The sequence below is a fragment of the Hemicordylus capensis genome, chromosome 15 (assembly GCF_027244095.1).
Source record: "Hemicordylus capensis ecotype Gifberg chromosome 15, rHemCap1.1.pri, whole genome shotgun sequence".
Taxonomy (NCBI): Eukaryota; Metazoa; Chordata; class Lepidosauria; order Squamata; family Cordylidae; genus Hemicordylus; species Hemicordylus capensis.
Genome location: NC_069671.1, coordinates 520,645 through 541,399, shown reverse-complemented (window position 1 = coordinate 541,399; position 20,755 = coordinate 520,645). Strand labels below are relative to the sequence as shown.

The 20,755-nt window shown below is 54.8% G+C and overlaps 1 protein-coding gene across 5 annotated transcripts in view; it reads right to left on the bottom strand.

Annotated features, from left to right (window-relative positions):
- Positions 1-16,751, bottom strand: part of RASAL1 (RAS protein activator like 1) — a 50,712-nt gene extending 33,961 nt beyond the window's left edge. Inside the window, exons 1-5 of one of the 5 annotated variants that reach the window (XM_053280322.1) lie at positions 16,379-16,751; positions 10,040-10,096; positions 6,260-6,373; positions 3,802-3,863; positions 1,749-1,878 (exon numbers count right to left, since the gene is read on the bottom strand). In XM_053280322.1, the coding sequence (XP_053136297.1) occupies positions 1,749-1,878; positions 3,802-3,863; positions 6,260-6,373; positions 10,040-10,096; positions 16,379-16,443 (428 nt within the window). In that variant the 5' untranslated portion in view covers positions 16,444-16,751. Of the gene's footprint in view, positions 1-1,748; positions 1,879-3,801; positions 3,864-6,259; positions 6,374-10,039; positions 10,097-10,721; positions 10,831-15,996; positions 16,062-16,303 lie in introns of those variants that run through there. The other 4 variants (XM_053280320.1, XM_053280323.1, XM_053280321.1 and 1 more) reach the window with 4 other exon arrangements.
- Between the last annotated feature and the right edge of the window lie 4,004 nt (positions 16,752-20,755).

Below are 20,755 nucleotides of genomic sequence, written 5' to 3'. Positions count from 1 at the left end.
CTGAGCACGGTATGAAGATGTTTTTTTCGGGGACAAATTTGTTGCAATTTGGTCTAATTTTGATGTATGGATTTTGAAGATTATATTTTACAGGATTTTTTTTGGGGGGGGGACTTTTTGTTTGGTCCCTCCATTTCTTTCTCGTGGTACGGAGATAAATACTGTATTTTAAATATGAAGATCAGGAGGGAGGGACTATCTCTCTCTTTGGTTTGTTTTCCTTCAAAAAAATTGATGATATATGAATTTTAGTTGTATTGCTTACTATTTGAAATAAAGAAAGGGGGGCATCTGGGGACTCAAAGCTGAGAGCCCCTGAACTATCCTGCCTGTATTTCTGAGAGAAATGAATATATTTTGCCATGGCCAAGAAAGTTTTATCCAAATGGAAAGTTCAGCCAAGAACTCGAACGCACCGGTAACGCCAAGCTCCCCCCCACCACCACCCTTCAAACCTTTTCACAGCTCTCTGTTCCTTGTGTTTTTCCCCCCATAAGCTGTTAATTATCTCACTTCACAAGAGATTTTGGGAGGGAGGGGAGAGAATTCGCACTCGGCTTCAACAGCCACAACACCTTTTCCTGACAGCACCCTATCTCTTCACACTGCCGGAGCGAGGAGGCTGCAAATCGCCCTGTGTGCAGCTGTCTGAAAGATTAAGGACAAATCTCAGCTGCCACAAAACAGGGCCATTCCGCCTCTCTCCAGCGTCCTCGGACGTATTTTTCTCATTAGAGAAAAGCCCCCGGAACAAGGGGCCGGCTCACAAAGTTGATCACCACCATCAGCACCGCCAGGATGCAGACAGAATTCTGCAACTTCTGGGCTTGGGGTGTTCCAAGGGGCACGGAGCCTTCCCTGATCTTTCCACACACACACACGGCACAACAGGATGCCACTGGAAGATCCTCAGGGCACCAGACCTCTTGCGGAAGGCTGCTGTGGCCCTAGCGGGTTGGGAGCAACCGGCCCTCTCCCACCCCAGCACAGCATCCCTCCAGGGGCTGTTGCTGCCGCCCTCCTGGACTGAGAGGCAGCATAACTTTTAATAAATCTATCAATACATGGTGCGGGGTGTGCATGTAACTACACTCGCTTGCATGCCTCCGCCGTCAATGCCGCACCCTTCTCCCTGTCCAATCTGCTCCCTCCACCAGCGGTTCATTGTGGTGAATGCGCTTTGCCACACCTGGCTGGGAGTGGGGCGGCCTGCAAGGCGGGTCACCAGAACTGTGGGCTGGAGCCTGTCCCAGGGCAGCCAAGGGTCCTCTGGCTCTGGGCTGGCCGTGGGGCCCTGCTGGACAGGAAGGCTTCCTGGCTGGGCCCAACAACAGCCCCGCTGCTTCTGGCGTGCCCCTAGTCCAGACTCCTGGCCTGGTCCATCAGCTCAGGTCAACTCCTGGCTCCCGGCTGACAGCTGCCCACTGCTCAGTCCTCGTGGGGAGATGCCGCAAGCAGTCCTCTCGGCCTTCGCGGCAGACAGTCGTTTATTTCTCAAAGCACTCCGAACTTATTTACGGCATGCTTATCCCACCCTTCCTGCAGGGAGCTCAGGGCATCCTTGCCTGGGTCCAGCAGAGCAGGCTAGAGGCACCACTTCTAGAGCTGTTGAGCCAGCAAAAGCCTGGCATCAGCGGGCGAGCTACCTCTCACTTTACCGTCAGCTTCCCAGGATGGGCGACAGACTAAGACATCTGCTCTAGGAGACGAGGAGCTGGAGCAGGCTCTGCCCCCCCCCCGTTCCCTACCTGGCTTCGATGACATGGCAGCAGAGCACCTGCTTCTGGGCCTCCTCCAGCACCTGCAGCTCCAGCGAGATCTCCCCCTGCACCTCCTCGTTGGGGTCCACCCGACTCAAGTTGAGCCAGCTGTCAATTCCTGCAGTGGGGAAGAAAGTGCTCCTGTCTGCGCCAAGCAACATCCAGCCACCCCACCCCACCCCAGCCGGTGACAAGGATCTGTGCAGAATCTCCTCTCAGCAGAATGTCCTGGGACTTTTACACACAGCCGGCTTTCCTGGGAGACTTTCCTGCGAACTTGAAGTTGTCCCCAAAAACTGATGCAAACAGTTGATTTTTTTAAAAACTTTTTTTTTTTTTAAAATCAGGCTACACTCAACGTGCAGTGAAAAACCCAAATGGTGTGTGAATTCCCCGAAAACTCACAGGGACTTTGGGGCAAATATGGCCGATATGTGAACGCACCCCCCCCCATTCCAGAGGAGATGCGAGTTAAAGGGCTTTAAAAGCCCCGTGTGAAAAAACTTCCAGTTAACCGTCTCCTAGTTCTATTCAAGCCACCTAAGGGCACAGCGGGGAAATGACTTGACTAGCAAGCCAGAGGTTGCAGGTTCAAATCCCCGCTGGTGTGTTTCCCAGATGATGGGAAACACCCATATCGGGCAGCAGCGATATAGGAATATGCTGAAAGGCATCATCATTTCATACTGCGCTGGAGGAGGCAATGGTCAGTCCCTCCTGCATTCTACCAAAGACAACCACGGGGCTCTGTGGGCAGCAGGAGTTGACACCGACTTGACGGCACACTTTCCCTTTACCTTAGTTCTATTCCGCTGCCAGGGATAACGTGGCAGGCAGCCCAGCCCGGCCGTGCCACCAACCAAGGCTGCAAGATGGCGCTAGCGATCACCTCCCCCTGCCCCATCCCTACCATGATGCTACAGGGACCACCCCCCCAAATATGTCAACATCAAGTTGGAAGGTGGGGGCTGTAAAGCCGAGACTAGGGGAGGACTGGCAGGAAGAGGCTGGCAAACGTGGTTGTGTTTAGAAGGTTCTCAAGACGCACAACGTGCTCCACAGCACAATGGGAGGCCAGAAGCATGATGGCAACACAACATTAGGGGGCGCTAGACCGCGGCAGCACGATAGTTGCCTTTGCCTCGCCCAGAGCTGGGAGCCATCTTGAACCCCAGCTTGCAACAGCAGCACCCCAGGAATTTTTTCTGGAGTGGGCAAAGTATATCCACATATCCATAACATATGTAAACAGAAATCTAAATGCTGGCTGAGAATCCATGGGAGGCGGGGAAGAGAACGGCCCCCTCTTTTAAGGTTGCTGTTGTTTAAACCACAGAGCTGTGATCTGGAAGGACCTCACGCGGCCGTCCCCTTGCCGGGGCTGAGCTGGGCTGTGACTGGCGGCCAGGGAGGGGCTCTTCCTGCTTGCCTTCCTTGGCTTGACAACAAACATTTATAGACCGCTTTTCAACAAAAGTTTCCAAAACAGTTTACACAGAGAAATAATACATAAGATAAGATGGCTCCCTGTCCCCAAAGGGCTCACAATCCAAAGAGAAACGTAAGACAGACCCCAGCAACAGTCACAAGAGGGATGCTGTGCTGGGGATGGAGAAGGCCAGTTGCTCCCCCCATGCTCAGTAAAGAGAATCACCACGTTTAAAAAGTGCCTCTTGGCCCACTTAGCAGGGGTGACTCAAAGAATGTAGATAAGGGGGGTGCTGCTGCTGGAGGCCTGGGCACGACTGCCTTGCAGTTCAGCTGAAGAGCAAAACTCTATCCCAGCATTATTATTTCATACCCAAAAGTTCTTCCAATTTGGGGCCACCCCAATGCTGCCTTTACATGCCACTGTCTTGATGCCCCCCCCGCAAGAGACCATTGGACTCTTCCAGCACAGAGGCCACCTGAGATCCTGAGGGTGCCCCCCCTCCGCCACCAGCTGGAAGCACTGTCCTCCACCCCCCCACCCCCCAGCAAACTCTCCCAGCAGAGGGCAAGGGCACACACGCACACACATGCGCACACACACAGCACCTACCCCGCGGATGGGAAGAGATGAAGCCTTTGCTGAGGGAGATCTTGCCAATGACATCATCGTGCCTGCAAAGAGACAAAAATTGGGATGGGAAGGGCCACACTGAGGCCAGAGGAGGCCAGGATCGAGCCCATTTTGCCTGGGGAAGACCAAGGGCGCACTGAGGCATCTGCCACGAGCCGGAGAACCAAACCCCGATTCCTGACAGTGAGACTAAAATTTTTAAAATAAATTTTTGAATTAAAATGCAGCAAAATATTTAATAAGCTTGATTTCTGCTATAGGATTAACTTAACATGCAAATAAGACAGATATTGATACTCTGCTAACTGGGCAAAAAGGCCCCCTTCAAAGTGGTGAGAATCATATGCATGTTTAACAGGTTCTTGAACAAGTTGAAGGAACTTTTTCCCCTTGAAAAGTGGTATATAAATATTAACAATAGAGAGATTCAGTAAACGTAAACACCACTTTGTGAAACAGGGCATTTCCCCACAGCAGCTAACGGCGAAAATAGTAGAAACATCCAAACAAGAACTCCAGCTCAAAAGGAAAAACTACAAACCCCGAGGAAGGCCACAAGACAGACTGCGGCATCAATCAATCAGTCATCTCTATTATGGTCCAAGACCAGCAGGACAGACAGCAGCATAAAAGTCACTCAGCAGCTCCAGCCATCAGCTAAAGAATTATATGTATAAAACCAGCATTAAAAGCTAGCCTCAGTTAGAAGGCAGGAGGAACAAAAGTGCCTTGCCTTAGAAAAGAGGGGAGGGGGTAATTCCCCAGATCAGGATAGCTACCATTGTGGGGCCACCACAGACAAGGCCCTGTCTCTGCCTCCTGTCAATGGGCCAGAAACACACAGAGACGTTTCAGTTCCACGGCAGATCTCTGCTCACATGAAGCTTCTGGGGTGGTGCCCACAGGGGGTCCACACAAACAGGGAGCCCAGTGGGACAAAGAACCCTGTGGGGAAGACGGAGGCAACGGGTCTCCGCAGGCAGAGACATCTGCAGCACTTCACAGCAGGAAAGCTCACAGCTAGAACAAAATAGCATCTCTGTGCTCCCTTACATGGGACTCGTGCATAGGAACAGAGGAAGCTGCCATTTACTGAGTCAGACCACTGGTCCGTCTAGCTCAGTATTGTCTACGCAGACCGGCAGCGGCTTCTCCAAGGTGGCAGGCAGGAGTCTCTCCCAGCCCAGTCTTGGAGATGCTGCCAGGGAGGGGACTGGGAACCTTCTGCATGCAAGTAGGCTGGGGCTCTTCCCAGAGCAGCCCCAACACCGCCTAAGGGGAATGTCTTCCAGTGCTCCCATGTATCGTCTCCCATTGAAATGCAACCCAGGGCAGCCCCTGCTTAGCTAAGGGGACGATTCCTGCTTGCTGCCACAAGGCCAGCTCTCCTCCTAGCAAACATGCCTTGACCGCATGACGCTCGTGGGTCTTTCCCCACCCCCCACCCAGCCCCAGTTTGGGTTTTTGTCGGTTTCTACTGCCAACTTCCTCCTCGCACAATAGGATTACCGTCCTGCCAACCGCTCCGGCACAGAGGGAGGGAAACGCCACCTCTGCTCCCGCCCTACAGAAACCACCGTTGCCTGCCAGAAAATCAGAGAATTGGGATTAACCCAGCAGCCAAGTTCAGGGTCAGTGCAGGCCACGCTCCACTCTGGCTTGGCAGACTCCTTCCTGCGGGGGCCTTATGATCCCCGAACATCTTGTGCAGTAGCGAATTCTGTTCTGCTGCCTTCACTGCGATTTAAATTCCTGTTTCGACTGGCTGTGTGTGTTTGGGGATTTTAAAATTTTATTTTATGTTAAGGCACAGGTATCATGCCCATACAAAGCTTGAACAATACATTGGTAAATGTTCTAACTGAGCATTAATGCATATTACCATTAAATGAATATGCATACCATGTCACTGAAAAGGAAGTGTATGGAGGCAGACAGTCATGGAAATTACTATCCCAAAACTAAATAATGCGTATTTGTTTACAAATTTATCTGCGGTTTCATTTTCTTTTGAATTATTCAAAGTTTAAGTATAACTACAATCCTCCAGATACTAATTAACCAGGATGGTGGCAAGATTTTTTTTTTTTAACTGTAAACCACCCTGGAAGTTTGACTGAAAGCCTGTATAACTTTCAGTCAATCAATCAGTGGATCAAGTGTTATGTTTGTTTATTTATTTTATGTGCATGTAACTATATTTGCTTGCACTCACCCCTTGGAAATGCCACACCCTTCTTTCTATCCCCATCTCTCCAGTGTCTGAAATTTAGATTGTAAGCTCCTTGGGACAAGGACCTAACTTTTGCTCACAAGCAAAAGCATGAATGCTGATAGAAATCAGCCTCAAGAGGGTTCCCTGCGATCCCCTCCTTGGCGGGAAGAGCAGCAGGCCCTGGGTCCATGTCACTTTTCTGGCCTCCACTCGGCCCCTTACCCGATGGTGTCTTCATCCAGAACATAGAAGGAGAGGTTGTGGAACCCCATGGGGAGGTGCAGGGTATATTCCTCTCCCCAGAAGGGGTTCAAGTTCTTCCACACCGTTGCAGTCCTGCAAGGTAAAGGCAGAGGGACAGTCAGTGCCAAACATCCAGCCATCTTGGAACTGTCCAAAGCACGGGAAACAGCCATGCCACAATCCCCCACCGGTATGCCCATGCCACACCATGGCACCAGGCATGTGGAACTCCCTGCCTCAAGAGGAGCCTTCTCTCTGGGCACTTCCCTTTGGAGAGGGAAAGCAGGACACCAAACTGGTTATATAAAATAAGATGCATGTAAGTGTGGTGTTTCACGATGGGAAAAGGCCTGGTATCAATGAGGGCTGTGCACATGAATGCTCCTGGCGTGGCCATCCTCTGTGCCTGCTACGCTTGCTACACCCTGCTGTGCGCTTGAAGAGGACTTGAAGGCGTTACAGAAGCTGCAGACAACTTCATTGATCAGGGCCTGGCTTGCTACTCCCTTTGGACACCGTTTTTGTCTTCTTCTTGCCGGGGAGGGAGGGAGGGAGGAGAGGGTCCAGGCCACAGGGGCCCCCTCGGCAAACTGCGGAGGAAGCCAGGGTGCCCGCGTTGCTGTGACTGGGCAGCTGTGCCCCCCCCCGCCTCACCCAACCTCCAGGGCTAGTTCTGCGTGGAGCGGGGGCCTGTTGGCAGTTTCCAAGCCTGCGCCAGGCTGTGCGGCCAGGGTCCATGCGCCGCTTTCCTGGTTTGCGGAGATGCCCTGCGAAGCCGTCCCCAGCTCTGCGGTTCTGTCCACACAGACCTCTGGGGCCCGGAGGAGGCAGCCGAGTGCTAAATGCCCCCCCCTTGCCCTCTTTTTTTAAGCAGGGCATCCGAATGCCTCGCGGATGCCCCCAGAACTAGAAACTAGACGCCCTTTGCGTCAGCCTTGGCTGCTCCCTTTGGGGGAGGGGGACATGGGTGCCCTGCTGCTGCTGCTGCCCCCACAGCCACCCCGCCACCCCAGACCCCTCCAGTCTCATGTCTCCAGGCTTTCCTTCCACGGTGTGAACCCAGAAGCAAGCTGTCCAGACAACGCGGCAGGTTCTCCGGTTTTCGTATCTCGGGGGGCTCGGAGGGAATTCTCCGACTGCCCCCACAAGAGGAATACTTGATCTTGGGGTGGCCTCTTCTTGCCACACCAAGCGGCTGGGAACAAGAGCCTGGACAAGGGGCCCAGCGCCCTCTGCGCCACTTTCGTCCTCGCCGGGTTAATCGTTTACCCATCCAAGGATGAATCGGAGCAGCTCAGATCTTGCTCTCACTTCGAGCCCCTTGGAAGACAATTAACTCGCTCCTGAGCAAATATCTGAGGAGGGACCAGGTGGGACAGGCGTGTCGCCAGGGCCCGTGGATGAGGGCACCGCCCAAGGCGCAGTGGATCTCACCGGCTGCTGCCACCCCAGGCAGCAAGGGGAGCAGAGTTCCTTCGGCCTGCGGCACCGTCCCGTGCCAAGCTGCCAGGGGAGCAATACCAGCAGCACCCCTTCCACCAAAGGGGAAAGGGATGGATCTGCACCCCGGGCAAAACTACGAGCTCTCTCGGCCTGGACAGGCAGCAAGGAGGAGGGCAGGCAACCTGGGCTATGCTGAGCGGCTCTGCAGCTTAGAACCAGACAAGATCTGCTTTGCTTCCCCTTGAGATGCAAACAGAGAAGAGTTCTTCCCCCCCCCCCCCCCCACACACACACAGACTGAGGGCATTTGGGCGTTCTGTGTCATGCTTGGTTTCTGTCACTAGGTGTCGCTCTGTAGCCCCCACAATACAAAGAGGTGCCCACAGCAGGTCACTTTTGCTTTCGCTTTCTGGAACCAGGCAGAACAAATCATTCCAGTTTGCTGCTGGAGGGAGATCAAACTCATCGACACTTCAGAACAACAACCAGCGCTGCAAGCCATCTGGGACTGCCCCTTGGAAATGCAAGAGGGAGCCGGAGTTCCCAAGCTGGAAGTCTCCCCCAGGGAGAGAAAACTCTCTGGAAATGGAAATCGAGCATGTCAGGGAGAAGGCTGTCTTGGCATTATTCTCCCTCACGCACTTTCCTTCTACAGGCAAAAGGTTTCGGGGGTGGGGGAGCAGGGGCGTCACTAGAACGGGGCCAGGGGAGACAGTTGTCTGGGGGCCCACTGCCTTGGGGGGGGCCCAGAGGCAAGTCACATGACTGACTCCCCCAGCCGCGTACACGCCCGGGCTTCCTTCAGTTGTATTCATCCTCCGAAACTGATGTGAGTGTTAAGCCCGGGAGCGACCAGAACCGCATGTCTTTCTCTAGTACCATTCAATGACTTGCATCATCCACAATTTACAAAACCTTTTTAAAAATAATTGAGGATGATGTTCTATTATGGCACATAGTATGGATATATATATATATAGACAGACAGACAGACAAATTTTTACTCTGCTTTTGGTTACCACTATTCAGCCTCATTTAAGATTTCTTTACTTCATGAGCTGAGCTTCAGTGGGGGGGGGCATTTTAAAATCTTGTCACTCCAACCTTGCTACGCCCCTGAGGAGGAGAGAGTATCTTCCCATGATCTCGCAACTGCTTTCGAAGCAGTCTGAAGAGGTCCCTACCGTCTGCTTGGTTGGAAATGGAGATTGGCCTGAAGGTTGCGTTGCCACCATGTCCCCCAGAATTTAGAGTAGCCCCCCACATTTTGGCTCCTCCGCCTGGATTTCAAATGTGTTGCCCGGATTTTACTCTGGGTCCAATCACATGGGAGGGCAGAGAAGGAGGGAAAAGTATAAGAATCTGTCAAATAAATAGAATGCAAATTACTTGCCGCATAATTTGCATAATTTGACTACTGTGCAAATTAGGCCACCCGGATTTGGGAAGTTTGAATATGGCAACCCTACCCGAAGGCTATGACATGACGTGCAACAGAGTCAGGCAGCCCTTTGGCCCTCTCCACTTTACAGAATGATATGGGTTTGTTCCAGACTGGGATGGCTTCCCCCTAAAGAATCCTGGGAATTGCCGTCTGCTGAGAGTGAAAACTCTGTCACAGATCCCGATGCACCCTTTGGGGACGACAACAACTCCCAAGATTCTCTCGGGAAGAAGGGCCTCTCCTGTTCCAAGTGAGGTTGTTGGCTGGGAGTTATTCAAGGGTGTCCTCCAGGACAGGAGACCACCCCACTGTTAATCGCGGACTCAGTATCCATGATTTCACGTATCCACGGTTGGGGAATTGACACCCGACCTTAGTATACGCAGGGGAAAACCGGCTTTAGAAGGGTTAACCTGGTGTATCCACGGGTTGGAGGAGGGGTGGCCGGAAATGATCTGGGAGGTCATTTCTGGCTGCCATTTTGAGAGCAGGCGCCTCAAAATGGCTCTGGTATTTTAAAAAACGGGGAAGACCATGCAGTATTCAGCCGCCCCCCCTTTTAACTATTTGTGGGGACTTCTGGACTATGGGGGACCCATGAGGCATGTTAGGCCATTTCCCCCTGCACTTAAAGGGCCATTTAACCCTTTGTTTTGCCATTTTCCCGACCCCTGGGAACCGAAGGCATTGGCCCAATGCCTCCGTATTCGTGGTTTCCGTCTCCGCGGCAGGAGCGGAGAACGGAACCCCCGGCGAATACGGAGGCTCTCCAGTCCAGCATCACCCCTCTGTTGCGGCCACACATCAACCGAGCCACCCGTCAGGGGAGACGGAGGAGGCGTTCCAGACTTCCAGGTCCCACTTGTGCTCACCTGGCCACCACCTCGTTGTCAACCTTGATGATGCAGTAGGGGTCGCTGGTGCCAGACCTTGGGGAACCAAACACACACACACGTGAGTATTTTTTAAAGCTCCTCATTGTCGAAAAGCGGTATATAAACATCTCGACCACCACCACTTCAGCACGCTTGCTTATGCCTGCAGTTTTACTCAAATTTCCAGTGTGTGATTCAGCCGGGGGTGGGGGGAGCGACTTCTCTTTGCGCGGGGGGGGGGGCTTGCTCACTTCACTCCGCTTCCACCAGCACTGCTATGGTGGTTTGTCTGTCTGACCGAAATCCTCCCCGCCCGGCCCCTCCTTTTCAGGGGAAAAGACAAGACACAGAAGTCGGGGGTTCAGATGCCACCCTAAACCTTGGATCAGCACGATGGAGTGTGGATTTGCTTCCGTGAGCCGCAGTCTTAGGTGCCCCGTGCTGAACTCCGTGGCTATCCCCCTCCTCCTCTTATTTCTCCTCTTGGCCACATCTTTGGGCAAACAGACGCTCACGGCAGCCACGCGAAGCTGGAGCCTGCACTCTCAGATCACGAAGAAGAGGAGGAGAGCAGCTGCCAAGCCCCTCGCTGGCCCTCTCCGCCTTTCTCTTGCACAAGAGGAGATTTGCAGCTTCCCCTTTCACATCAGAACCAGTCACGGCTCCACCACGTGCCCACCTTGCTCCAAAACGCTGCGAGGTTGAAACAAGCCAGGGCCAAGCTGCAATTCCAGATCCTGATGCCTTGGCTGAGTGGGGTTAGGACACACTGTCAGACTAAGTTCATCTGTCAACAGGCCAGCAGGCCAGGGAGCAAACCTCCTCCTCCTCCTCCTCCTCCTGCTGTGTGCAAAAGAAGAGTGGGGGGGAGGCAGAGTGCGCAGAGTATGTGGCTTGCCGAGGCTCACTCGCCTCATAGCACTAAATTGCTTTAATGAATGGACAATTGAGAGCTTTAGCACTGCATCTGGACGAGGCCTGTGTCAGTTCTGGGCTGGTTTAAGGCAGGGCTTCTCAGACTTTGCCCCCCCCCCCCGAGATAGTCTTGCTGGACTACAACTCCCATCATCCCCAAATGGCCAAAGGCCTTTGGGACAGGGGGTGATGGGAGCTGTAGTCCAGCACCATTTGGGGAGCCCTGCCTCAAGCTCCTCCCTGCCCAGCAATGTGGCAATGCAACCAAGCCAGGAACCTCCCCTGAAGTGGGATCCAAAGCCAGCACGAAGCCACAGGACTGCGGAGAACAGCCAGCGTGACACAGAGCCACCAAGGGAAACCCTGCTCCATGTCATTCCTCCCCAAGAAACAATGAGATCTGGAAGCCGGTCAGAATCAATCCTGACTAACTGGAGGCCGTCCTCTGAGATCTCTGTCGATTTCCAGATCTCATTGTTATTTGGCAGGAATCCAGGGAACCAGGGGGGTCCCTGCGGGGAGATTTTGGACCACAAGCACAAATCCTTCCACACTCCAAGAAGTATGGCTGTGCCCATCCTTGCCTCTCCCTCCACTCCTTCGTCTAACCCCATGGGGGTGGTCTCTGGGGCTGACTTCTCCTTGCCATCCTTGTGGGACACCCCCCCCCCCGCATTTGGCAGGTTTGGTTCTGTGCAGCCAAGAGGCGCAAAGAAAGGCCGGCTGCCGGACTCCCCCCCCCTCTCGCTCTCGCCTGGCCACCTGCCCTGCTGAATCCGTGGGGCTGGCCTCTCTCTCTCTCTGGGGTGTGATGAAGCCCCGCCCTGCCTCCCCCTCCATTGTTTATAGATTACTATCAGCCTGAATTGCAGCTCGACCCCTAATTCAGCCTGCTGAGCAGAAGCAGCCCGGCAAAGCCAGATGGATGCCCCATAAAAGCTGCTCCGTGGGAGGAACGGGGGCGCTGCTCCCTTTCTGTGGGGTCCTTCTGCGGGGCCAGGGCTTCTGTGGAGTTGCCTGGGCAGGACGCCTGGTCTCGGAACAGAAGCCCCCCCCCCCCCCCAGCGCCAGCCGGTTCGCCAGCTCCTGAAGCCAGCCACACACAGAGAGTGGTGTCCCGACATCCATGGAAGCCGTAAGTCGGACTCGGCTCAAGGCAGAATCCTCCCTCTCCCGCGTCCCTTGAGAGCTCCGGCCTGCAAGGACCAGCCTGCCTGCCCGACAGAGAGGGCCACGGTGGGCTTGGCCCCGGCCCCAGCCCAGCCCAGAGCAGCAGCAGCAGGAGGTCAGAAACCCCGTCCCAAAAAGCAGGAGCGGCGCCCGGCAGGCTGCTGGTCCTTAGAGCTATGGGGCCTGGGGGAGATGGGCAGAGGCCCCTTTGCCCGCAGGGCTGCTGATCTCTGTGGGTGGGATCCTCCTCCTTCACGGCTTGGCTGCACCCAGAAAAACCCTCACGCGCTGCAAAGCCAAGGCTGGCAGCAGAGTCGGACCCCGAAGGTCCTGCAGCCGGTTCGGAGGAGGAGAACTGCGAGGGGTCTGCGTGTCTCTCTGTGCGCAGCGAGTCCTGTGAGGAACGGTCGGTGGGCTGGAGGAGGAGGTTTCGCTGGGAGAAGAGACGGCTCAGGAGGGACCCTCACGGTGGGAGCCTTCTCCAAATACCTCTGAAGGGCCGCCCTGGAGGAGGAGGAGGAGGAGGAGGAGGAGGTCGTCTTGTGGCAGCCAGCCTGACTGGTCCCCTTCGCTAAGCAGGGTCCACCCTGGTTGCATTTGAAGGGGAGACTAGAAGGGTGAGCCCTGCAAGAGATTCCCCTCCGCAGGGGATGGAGCCACTCTGGGAAGAGCATCTAGGTTCCAAGTTCCCTCCCTGGCAGCCTCTCCAAGATGGGGCTGAGAGAGACTCCTGCCTGCAGCCTTGGAGAAGCCGCTGCCAGTCTGTGAAAGCAGTCCTGGACAATAGCTAGATGGACCTATGGGGGGGGCCCCTCTGTCATGGGTGCCATTAACCAGCTGTGAGTCAGAACTCCTTACCCAGTGCCCACCCTGGACCATGGCCCAGGGATCTATCGGGAGCTCCCCCCCCACCTGCCTTTTGCTTGCCCCAGAGGGCTCCCAGGGCCAGCTCTCTGCCTCCAACACAGCAGCCCAGCCAGACACTCCGGAGGGGCTCCGGAGCCCGGCATGGCAGGAAAGACCCCGGCCGGCCCCTGGCCACTGACCCCTGTCATCCCCTCCTGCAAGCAGAGCAGAGGGAGGGAGGGGAAAGCAGCCGGCGGGCCTGATGCCTGCAAGCCCAGCTCGGGCACTTCCTGGAGCAAGGGTCCCCAGGGGGGATGGACTACAACTCCCATCACTTTGGCTATTGTGGCAGGAGATGGTGGGAGTTGTAGTCCAACCATGCCCAGGGACCCAAGGCTACGAGCCCCGCTCTGGCTGGCCCCTTTGGCAAGTGGGATGCTGGCCTTGACAGAACTGGGGCAATGCCTGACCCAGCAGGGCTTTTCTTAGGGTTACGAGCAGCAGCTCTGAGCTGAAGAGCCCCGGTTCAGTTTTCTGCGGTGCCATTTCCCCCCCAGGGCGAGCGATTCGGCAAGCGATTCGGCAAGCAACTCCCCCTCGGTCGACACTTGGACGTGCTCACGGAGTCACATCCTGGGTATGAAAAGGCCGCGGCCCCAAACGTGCCCCTTGCTGGCTTCCAAGGTGGCCCCATCAAAATCAAGAGCACTTACTTCAGAGAAAAGATACTGAGGAGGGGGACCTGGGTGATGTTGTCACTTCCCGGACAGAAGCTGAACATGTGGGGCAAAACCTGCCCCACTGAGATGCACTTTGCCACTTCTGCCCCCCCCCATCTCCCGTGCCCCCACTGGGCGGCTCTTCGAGGGCCTTGAGCCACATCCCGGCTTTGCCTCGCCCAGCTCTGCCCACCACACTGAACCCCATGGGGTCCAGATGTTCTTGGACTACAACTTCCATCACCCACCACCACAGTGGCTGAAGGCTAGGGGTGATGGGAGTTGTCGTCCAAGAAATCTGGGCCCTCAAGTGTGAGGACTTCTACTTTCCTACATCTCACCGATGTGCTTCCTACCTGCAGAAAAGAGGCAGCTAACCTGGCAGGACGAGAACAGAAGAGCCATCCTGAATGAGTACGAAGGTCCATCTAACTAACCCTATCTCCCGTTTCCGACAACAGCCAGCCAGATGCTTCTGGTACCCCCACATAGGGTACTCAGAGCTTCCCCATTCTTCATCCCCTAGCAACCGGTGTCGAGGGGTAGACTGCCTCTAAACCTGGAGGCTCCATTTAGTTATCACAGCAGATAGCCCAAGAATCCATAATGGTGTGCTATGGGAAAAACACAAGACCCCTCTCTTTTATGGGCCCAAATCACTCACTCATTTTATTTTATTTAAAATATTTTCTATACCACCCAAAACATACGACTCTGGGCGGTTTACAGTTAAAATCTCTTGCCCATCAGTTTCACAGGATGCCCCCCAACTCCTCCTGTCCGCTTTCCCCAAATCACACACCATTTTCTAAAACCCCTCACCTGCACTGTATCCCCACCACCCGGGCAGGGAAAGGGCTACCATGGCCTGTGCTTGTGGTTGCCTGGTATGGAGAGGGGTGGGGCCTGCAATAAGCCCCACAGGGGTTGGTGGGTCTCACCAGCCCCATATCCTCCTGCTGGGATGGACTCTCGGCTCCTGGCTTCTCGTGGAGAAGCTGTTGAGAATTTGCTTGGCTTCTATCCCGCCTCTTCCAAGGAACTCCAGGAGGGAGGGGGCATCCTTCGCTCCCCCCCAGCTTGTCCTCACAACCTCCCTGTGAGGTAGGCTGGGCAGAGAGTGAGAGGCTGGGCCAAGGTCACCCCTGAGGGGCGGGATCCGAACTCAGGTGGTCTCCCAGGTCCCCGGGCAACAACTCCAGCCTGCTGAGCATCCTAAATCTGCTCCGGCTCCTTCATGGGGGGGGGGGGCGGCACTTCCCAGAGGGGTCTTCTGGCTGCTGATCCCAAAGAGGGCCAGAGTCTCCTCCGTCCCAGGAGAGTGATTAGAGGGGCGGGGTGATCCTGACCCCAGGAAGCCATGTCACTGCCCGCCCCGCCCCCCACCCATTCTGGGCAGCCAGAATGATCAAAGCAGGGGGTCTCAAACTTGGGTCCCCAGAGGTTGTTGGACTACAACTCCCATCGTCCCCTGCCATGCTGCCCAAATGGCAAGGGATGATGGGTTGTAGACCAATAACCTCTGGGGAGTCCAGTTTGAGGGAACCCCTCTGGATTAAAGGTTTGGAGCACCTTCCCTGCCTGGAGAAGGTAAAGCGCTTGGGACTTTTTAGTTTTAGGAAGAGCTGGAGAGAGAATCTGCAGGAAGAGGCTTCTAAGAAGACCACCCCATGTGGAGGAAACAGGGAGAGAGAGAGAGAGAGAGAACTTCTTTCTGTGCCCCCCCCCCCACACCAAACCACACCCCACAGATCAAAGGCCACATTTCTCCACACCATGCAGAATTAGCATATGGAACTGGCTGCCACAAGATGTGGCAATGGCTAATGGCTTAGACCAAGGGTTGCTAGCAGAGGGGACTAGCACCCTTAGGGGTCCTGGAGGCCTTCCTGCGGTCCCCAACTGCTGCAGCCGCGCCCTTGGCTTCCAGCGTAGCATCCCCTGACCGGCAGGCTTCCGAAAACCACGGCAGAGAATTCCGACTCCCACTGAAGTTAATCATTGCAGTCAGATTGTTTATGAGGAACTTTGTGTGGATTATACGTGAGTCAGTGGCTGGATCCTGAACGGCGACACTGACATTTATGGGGAGGTTTTATGTCTGTGCACAAACACACACACAGATTTCAGTGTCACCCTTACGGAGCCCAGCAAGTTCCTTTGATTGCCATGAAAGAACTCGCGAGTAACCCCCGTCTCCCTAACCCTAACATTTCAGTCTCTCTCTCTCTCTGTGCGCGCGCACACACACACATTCTCTCTCTCTCACCCCCCCCAGAAAAACCCCTCGGGGGGGCGGGGTACCTGAGCTGCTTCAGCTGCTCGTCTTTACGGAAGGTTGGGGACCCGGGCATAGACGGCTCTTTGGAAGCACGGAGGACCCGCCAGCCCTAAGCGAGGGGCGGGGGGCGGCGGCTGGCTGCCCCTCATTCTGGGCAGCTCCTGCTCCTCCCTCCCTCCGATCCTTCCCCAGCGTGAAGGCGAGCCGCGCTGCTGCCTGCAGGCCGGCCATTCCGCAGGTAGAGTGCTCTCCTCTCTGGGGCAGCGTGAATGGCCCGCCTGCAGGCGCCGGGCCGGCTGGACGGAGCCTCCAGCCTCAGAGGCAGTGTACCTCTCATTGCCGGCTGCTGGGAGCGGCGGGCGCGCGCCACGTCCAGCCGCGGACACGCGCGGTGGGGCCACTCACACGTCCTTGGCGGGCAGGTCCCTTCCCTCCACCACGCGGAAGTGCAGCGACGTGTTCTTGGCCATGCCGGCGGCGGCAGCAGGGGCAGGGGCATGGACGGGGCTCCGCGGATCCTCGACGGCGGCGGAGGCGCCTCCCTCCTGCTGCTCCTCCTCCTGGGCTGCCCAGATGCAAAGCGCCGCCGCGGGCCGGGAAGTCGCCACGCCAGCCAAGCAGGGGAACCGGTCCGCCGAGTGCTTCGCCGCCGACTCGGGCAGCCTCTCAGCCTGGCTCGGCTGCTCCGGCGGCGGCGGCGGCGTCCCTTCTGCCCTCGTGCCCGGCGGCCGCAGCTGCAGTAGCGGCTACAGGTGGCCGCCGGGGCGGAGGAGTGGGGCTGGCCCGCCCCCTGGCGGCCACAAGAGGAACCACCGCGCGCCCCGGTCCGGGGGAGGAGGCGGGCGGGCAGGCAGGCAGGCAGGAGTCCTACAGGTGCACGAGCCACCTCGTGGCACCCACTGTCTGCTTGCTGCCTGTCTGCTGTGTCAAGCGCGCCGGGCTGCACACTGGCGTGGGCCGCCCTCTGCAAGGATAATTTGTTTGTAGACAATAATAATAACAACAACAATAATAAATTAGCGGCTCTGGAGGAAGAAAGCAATAGTGGGGCCCATAGTTGTGGGTGCCCCGGGTGCAGCAGTGCCCGAAGAGCTTGAACACCATCTCGACACTTTGGGCATCAGTAAAAGTACAACACATCAGCTACAGAAGGCCGCACTACTCGGACAGCAGGAGTAATAGGACAACGCGATCTCCGATGTTAATTTAGTTATCCTAGACCCTTGGAAAGGGCCCGATAATGAAAGTACGAAATCCAGTCAATAGCATCTGGGACTGTGTGTAAATAGTATCATCATCATCATCATCATCAATTAACAGATATACAAATAGAATTAAAATGGCATGTAGCACGTATAAAAGACCTTATGAATAAATGCACAGATTGATAATCAAATGCGCACATGCTGCAAAGACAATTAGGTCGTTTGACAAATATATGTCTGTGCAGTTTAATGTAATTTGCAATTTCTCCCATTAGATTAAGAAGAACCCGTTTGGTTCATACACAAAACCAGGTATGTCACAGGTTTACAGATTAGGAGACGTGCCATCTTTCGGTCTCTTATAGTGAATCCCACTTCTACTGTCAATAACATCCAGATACGGTAACCGTGTCACAAGGAAATGCCAGTTAGTATTAAATCAGGTGGTGCAGCGGGGAAAGGCTTGACTAACAAGCAGAAGGTTGCCGGTTCGAATGCCTGCTGGTCTGTTTCCCAGACTAGGGGCAGCCATACAGGAAGATGCTGAAAGGCCTCCTCTCCTCCTGCTGCGTGGGAGGAGGCAGGCCGTGGTACATTCCTCCTGCATTCTGCCAAAGACAACCACAGGGCTTTTCTGTGGGCGCCAGGAGTTGCAATCGACTTGACACTTTATTTTACCTTTATTAAGGGTTAGGATTACCTTGAAAGGCTCGTACACTTTGCCTTAAAAGGAAAGATTCCAGATCTTATCGAGGAGGTGTTTTGTTCTGGCTCCTTGCCATAATAGGTTTTGCAAACATTACACATCACCTACCAATTTTATTGAGGATATATTCCCCCATATTATTTGAGGAGAGGAGAGCTGGTCTTGGTAGCAAGCCTGACTTGTCCCCTTTGCTAAGCAGGGTCTTCCCTGGTTTGCATTTGAATGGGAGGCTTGATGTGTGAGCACTGTCAGATCTTCCCCTCAGGGGATGGAGCCGCTGCTCTGGGAAGAGCATCAAGGTTCCAAGTTCCCTCCCTGGAATAATTTCCAAGAAAGGGCTGAGAGAGATTCCTGCCTGCAACTTTGGAGAAGCTGCTGCCAGTCTGTGTAGACAATACTGAGCAAGGTGGGCCATAAGGACAAGTTAGGCAATGCATAATCCTTTTAATGCCAATAGGACTACTTGGTGCAATTTTCCTCATGTCAACCATCACTTTTAAGTTTAACTGTAATTAAATATTGGTTATTCTGGTCATCTTTTTTAGATTGCAAGTGCTTTTGTAACATGGAACTATTTCATTTCTTTTTTTAAGTAAACCTCTGAATTTTTGTTGAACAGTGATATACTCGTATTTGTAATAATACTTACTGTATATGTTATGTACAATTAATTGTTGTTGTTGTTGTCAATGCTATGTACTGCAGAACTCTTAAGAAAAAAAATTAGATTCTTGGACAACTGCGCCATGTATGAGTATACAACCCAAGATCACCACATTTTCTCTAACAGAAAGATAATTCAGAAGTGATGATGATGATGATGATGATGATGATGATGATGATGATGATGATGATGATGATGATATTTCTGTCTCACCTTTTGGCCCTTGACAGGGTCCCCAAGGTGGCTTAAGTTACAGACATCAAAACTAACCTAATGCAATTAAAAAACAAAACAAAACACGTCCAACATTCAGCAGTTTAAAACAGATGCCTTTGCAAAGCTCACCAGCAGGACCTGAAGGTGGTGGCCACCCATCCGTATTTGTGGGTCCATTGTGTTTCATCTTCAGAGGTATACTGCCTGCCTACATGGAGGCTCCATTCCTGGCTTTTGCAGTCCTCTGTAGAGGCCCTGGGTGAAGGGTCTCTAGCAGGGCCCTCGGCTGCGGCACCAAATTGCAGCGGGCGAAATGCTCTGGGGGAAGCCACGGCAGCAGTCAACCTGGAGGGACACTGTCGGTGCGTCTGCCTGGGGGCCCAGCCCTTGGCCTGCTGCTCGCTGACTGGGGTGGCCACGGCTTCTTGGGATGCAACCAGAGGTGGATGGGCGAGTTGGCGAAGCCATGTAAGCAGACGGATGTCGTGGCAAGGGGCCATTCTTGTCGCCAGAGATTCCCCTGCCCTTGCCTAGGCACAGGGGCTCTTCCTCACCCCACAACACGATCACGGTCGTATTTAGATCCCGGTCCTTTGCAGCTGGAGACGGTGTCTGGTAGGGAAACAGCCCCGGCGGCCCACGAAGGGGGTTGCCTGTCTCGAGCCTGGAGGCGCTGCGTCTTCCAGAGTCCGGCCTGCCGCCCCCTCTCCCCCCCCCCGCAATTCAGCCTGCCACTAATGATGGGTAAGGCGCGGATGCCGGCTGAGGAACAGGATATGCCGGAGCCTTCATTTCCTCCCCCTGCGCAACCTGACAGGGCCAAATGCAGGGCTGGGTGTCAGCAGCGCCCTCCCGCCAAAGCCAGCAGGAAACGTCGTCAGGCTCAGCCTTGCTGCCCAGCCATATCGCTGCAAGCTGGCGGAGTGAATGGCTTTGTCGACAAACGGAGGGGTCTCCTCGCCATCGGGTCTGTGGAGAGGCGGCAGTCCGGCAGGAGGGTCAGAAGGCGGCAGAAATTCGCTTCCGCACAACCCCAGCTTCCTTTCTTTGGGGAAATGCAAGCTGCTAGTCCTTATTATGGTTGAGCAGAACGTGAGGAAGGTTTAGCCTGGAGAAGAGAAGACAGGGGGACAGACAGCCTGCCTCGTGCCGTGGGGGGAGGGTTCAAGCAGAGGCGGAGTGACCCCTGTCAGGGACGCGGTGGCCGCTTCCTGCAGTGGGCAGCAGAGGTTGGACTAGGAGCCTCTAGAACAGTCTTGCTCAACACTTGGGGAGTCCTGGACCAGGACACTATTCATGTGCTGTTTCCTGGACCAGCAGTTAGTAAGGGGGTCGCCCCCCCCCCACCCCCAGGCACCTCCCCAAAAGCCATTCCGGGCAGCTCTCCGGAGTTCATTTCCAGGCAGCCCCCACTGCTGGGTAATGTTCATGTCGAGGAAGTTGGCCAGCAGCAAGGAGGCCTGCCCGGGAATGAGCTCTGGAGAGCTCCCACTGTGGCCCCCATTTTTGTGTGGGGGGTGCTGGTGCTGGTTTTTATTAGTGATGCCTCACGGACCGGTGGTTGAGAAACCCTCCTCCCGCCTCTTGTGACTGCGGGGTGTCCCTGCGGGTGTTTCCTCCTAGTGAGGTCTCAGGCGCTAGAGGGGATGCTGAATGAGACCCCCAGTCAGCAGCAGAGGGAGAGACTCTGGGGTCCCGCACAGCCCCTTGCCCCTTCCCCTGAGTTGTGCAAACTAGTCCAAATGGGCAATCATCAGTTTGCACAATTCTGCCATGTTTGCTGTTCTGCGCAGTTTATCCTGCTGAATGAGCATGATGGAATCGGCACATTTTTTCTCTTCTTGTTTCTGAGTTCTCTTATGGACTTCCTGCAAACATCAAGAACATGTCCATGATCCCGGCTCTTAAAAGGCCTCCCCGCCACCTCTCCCTTTCCCTGCCCTGATTGCTGAGGAAGACCAAGTTGAGGCTGATGACCCCAGCAAAACAGA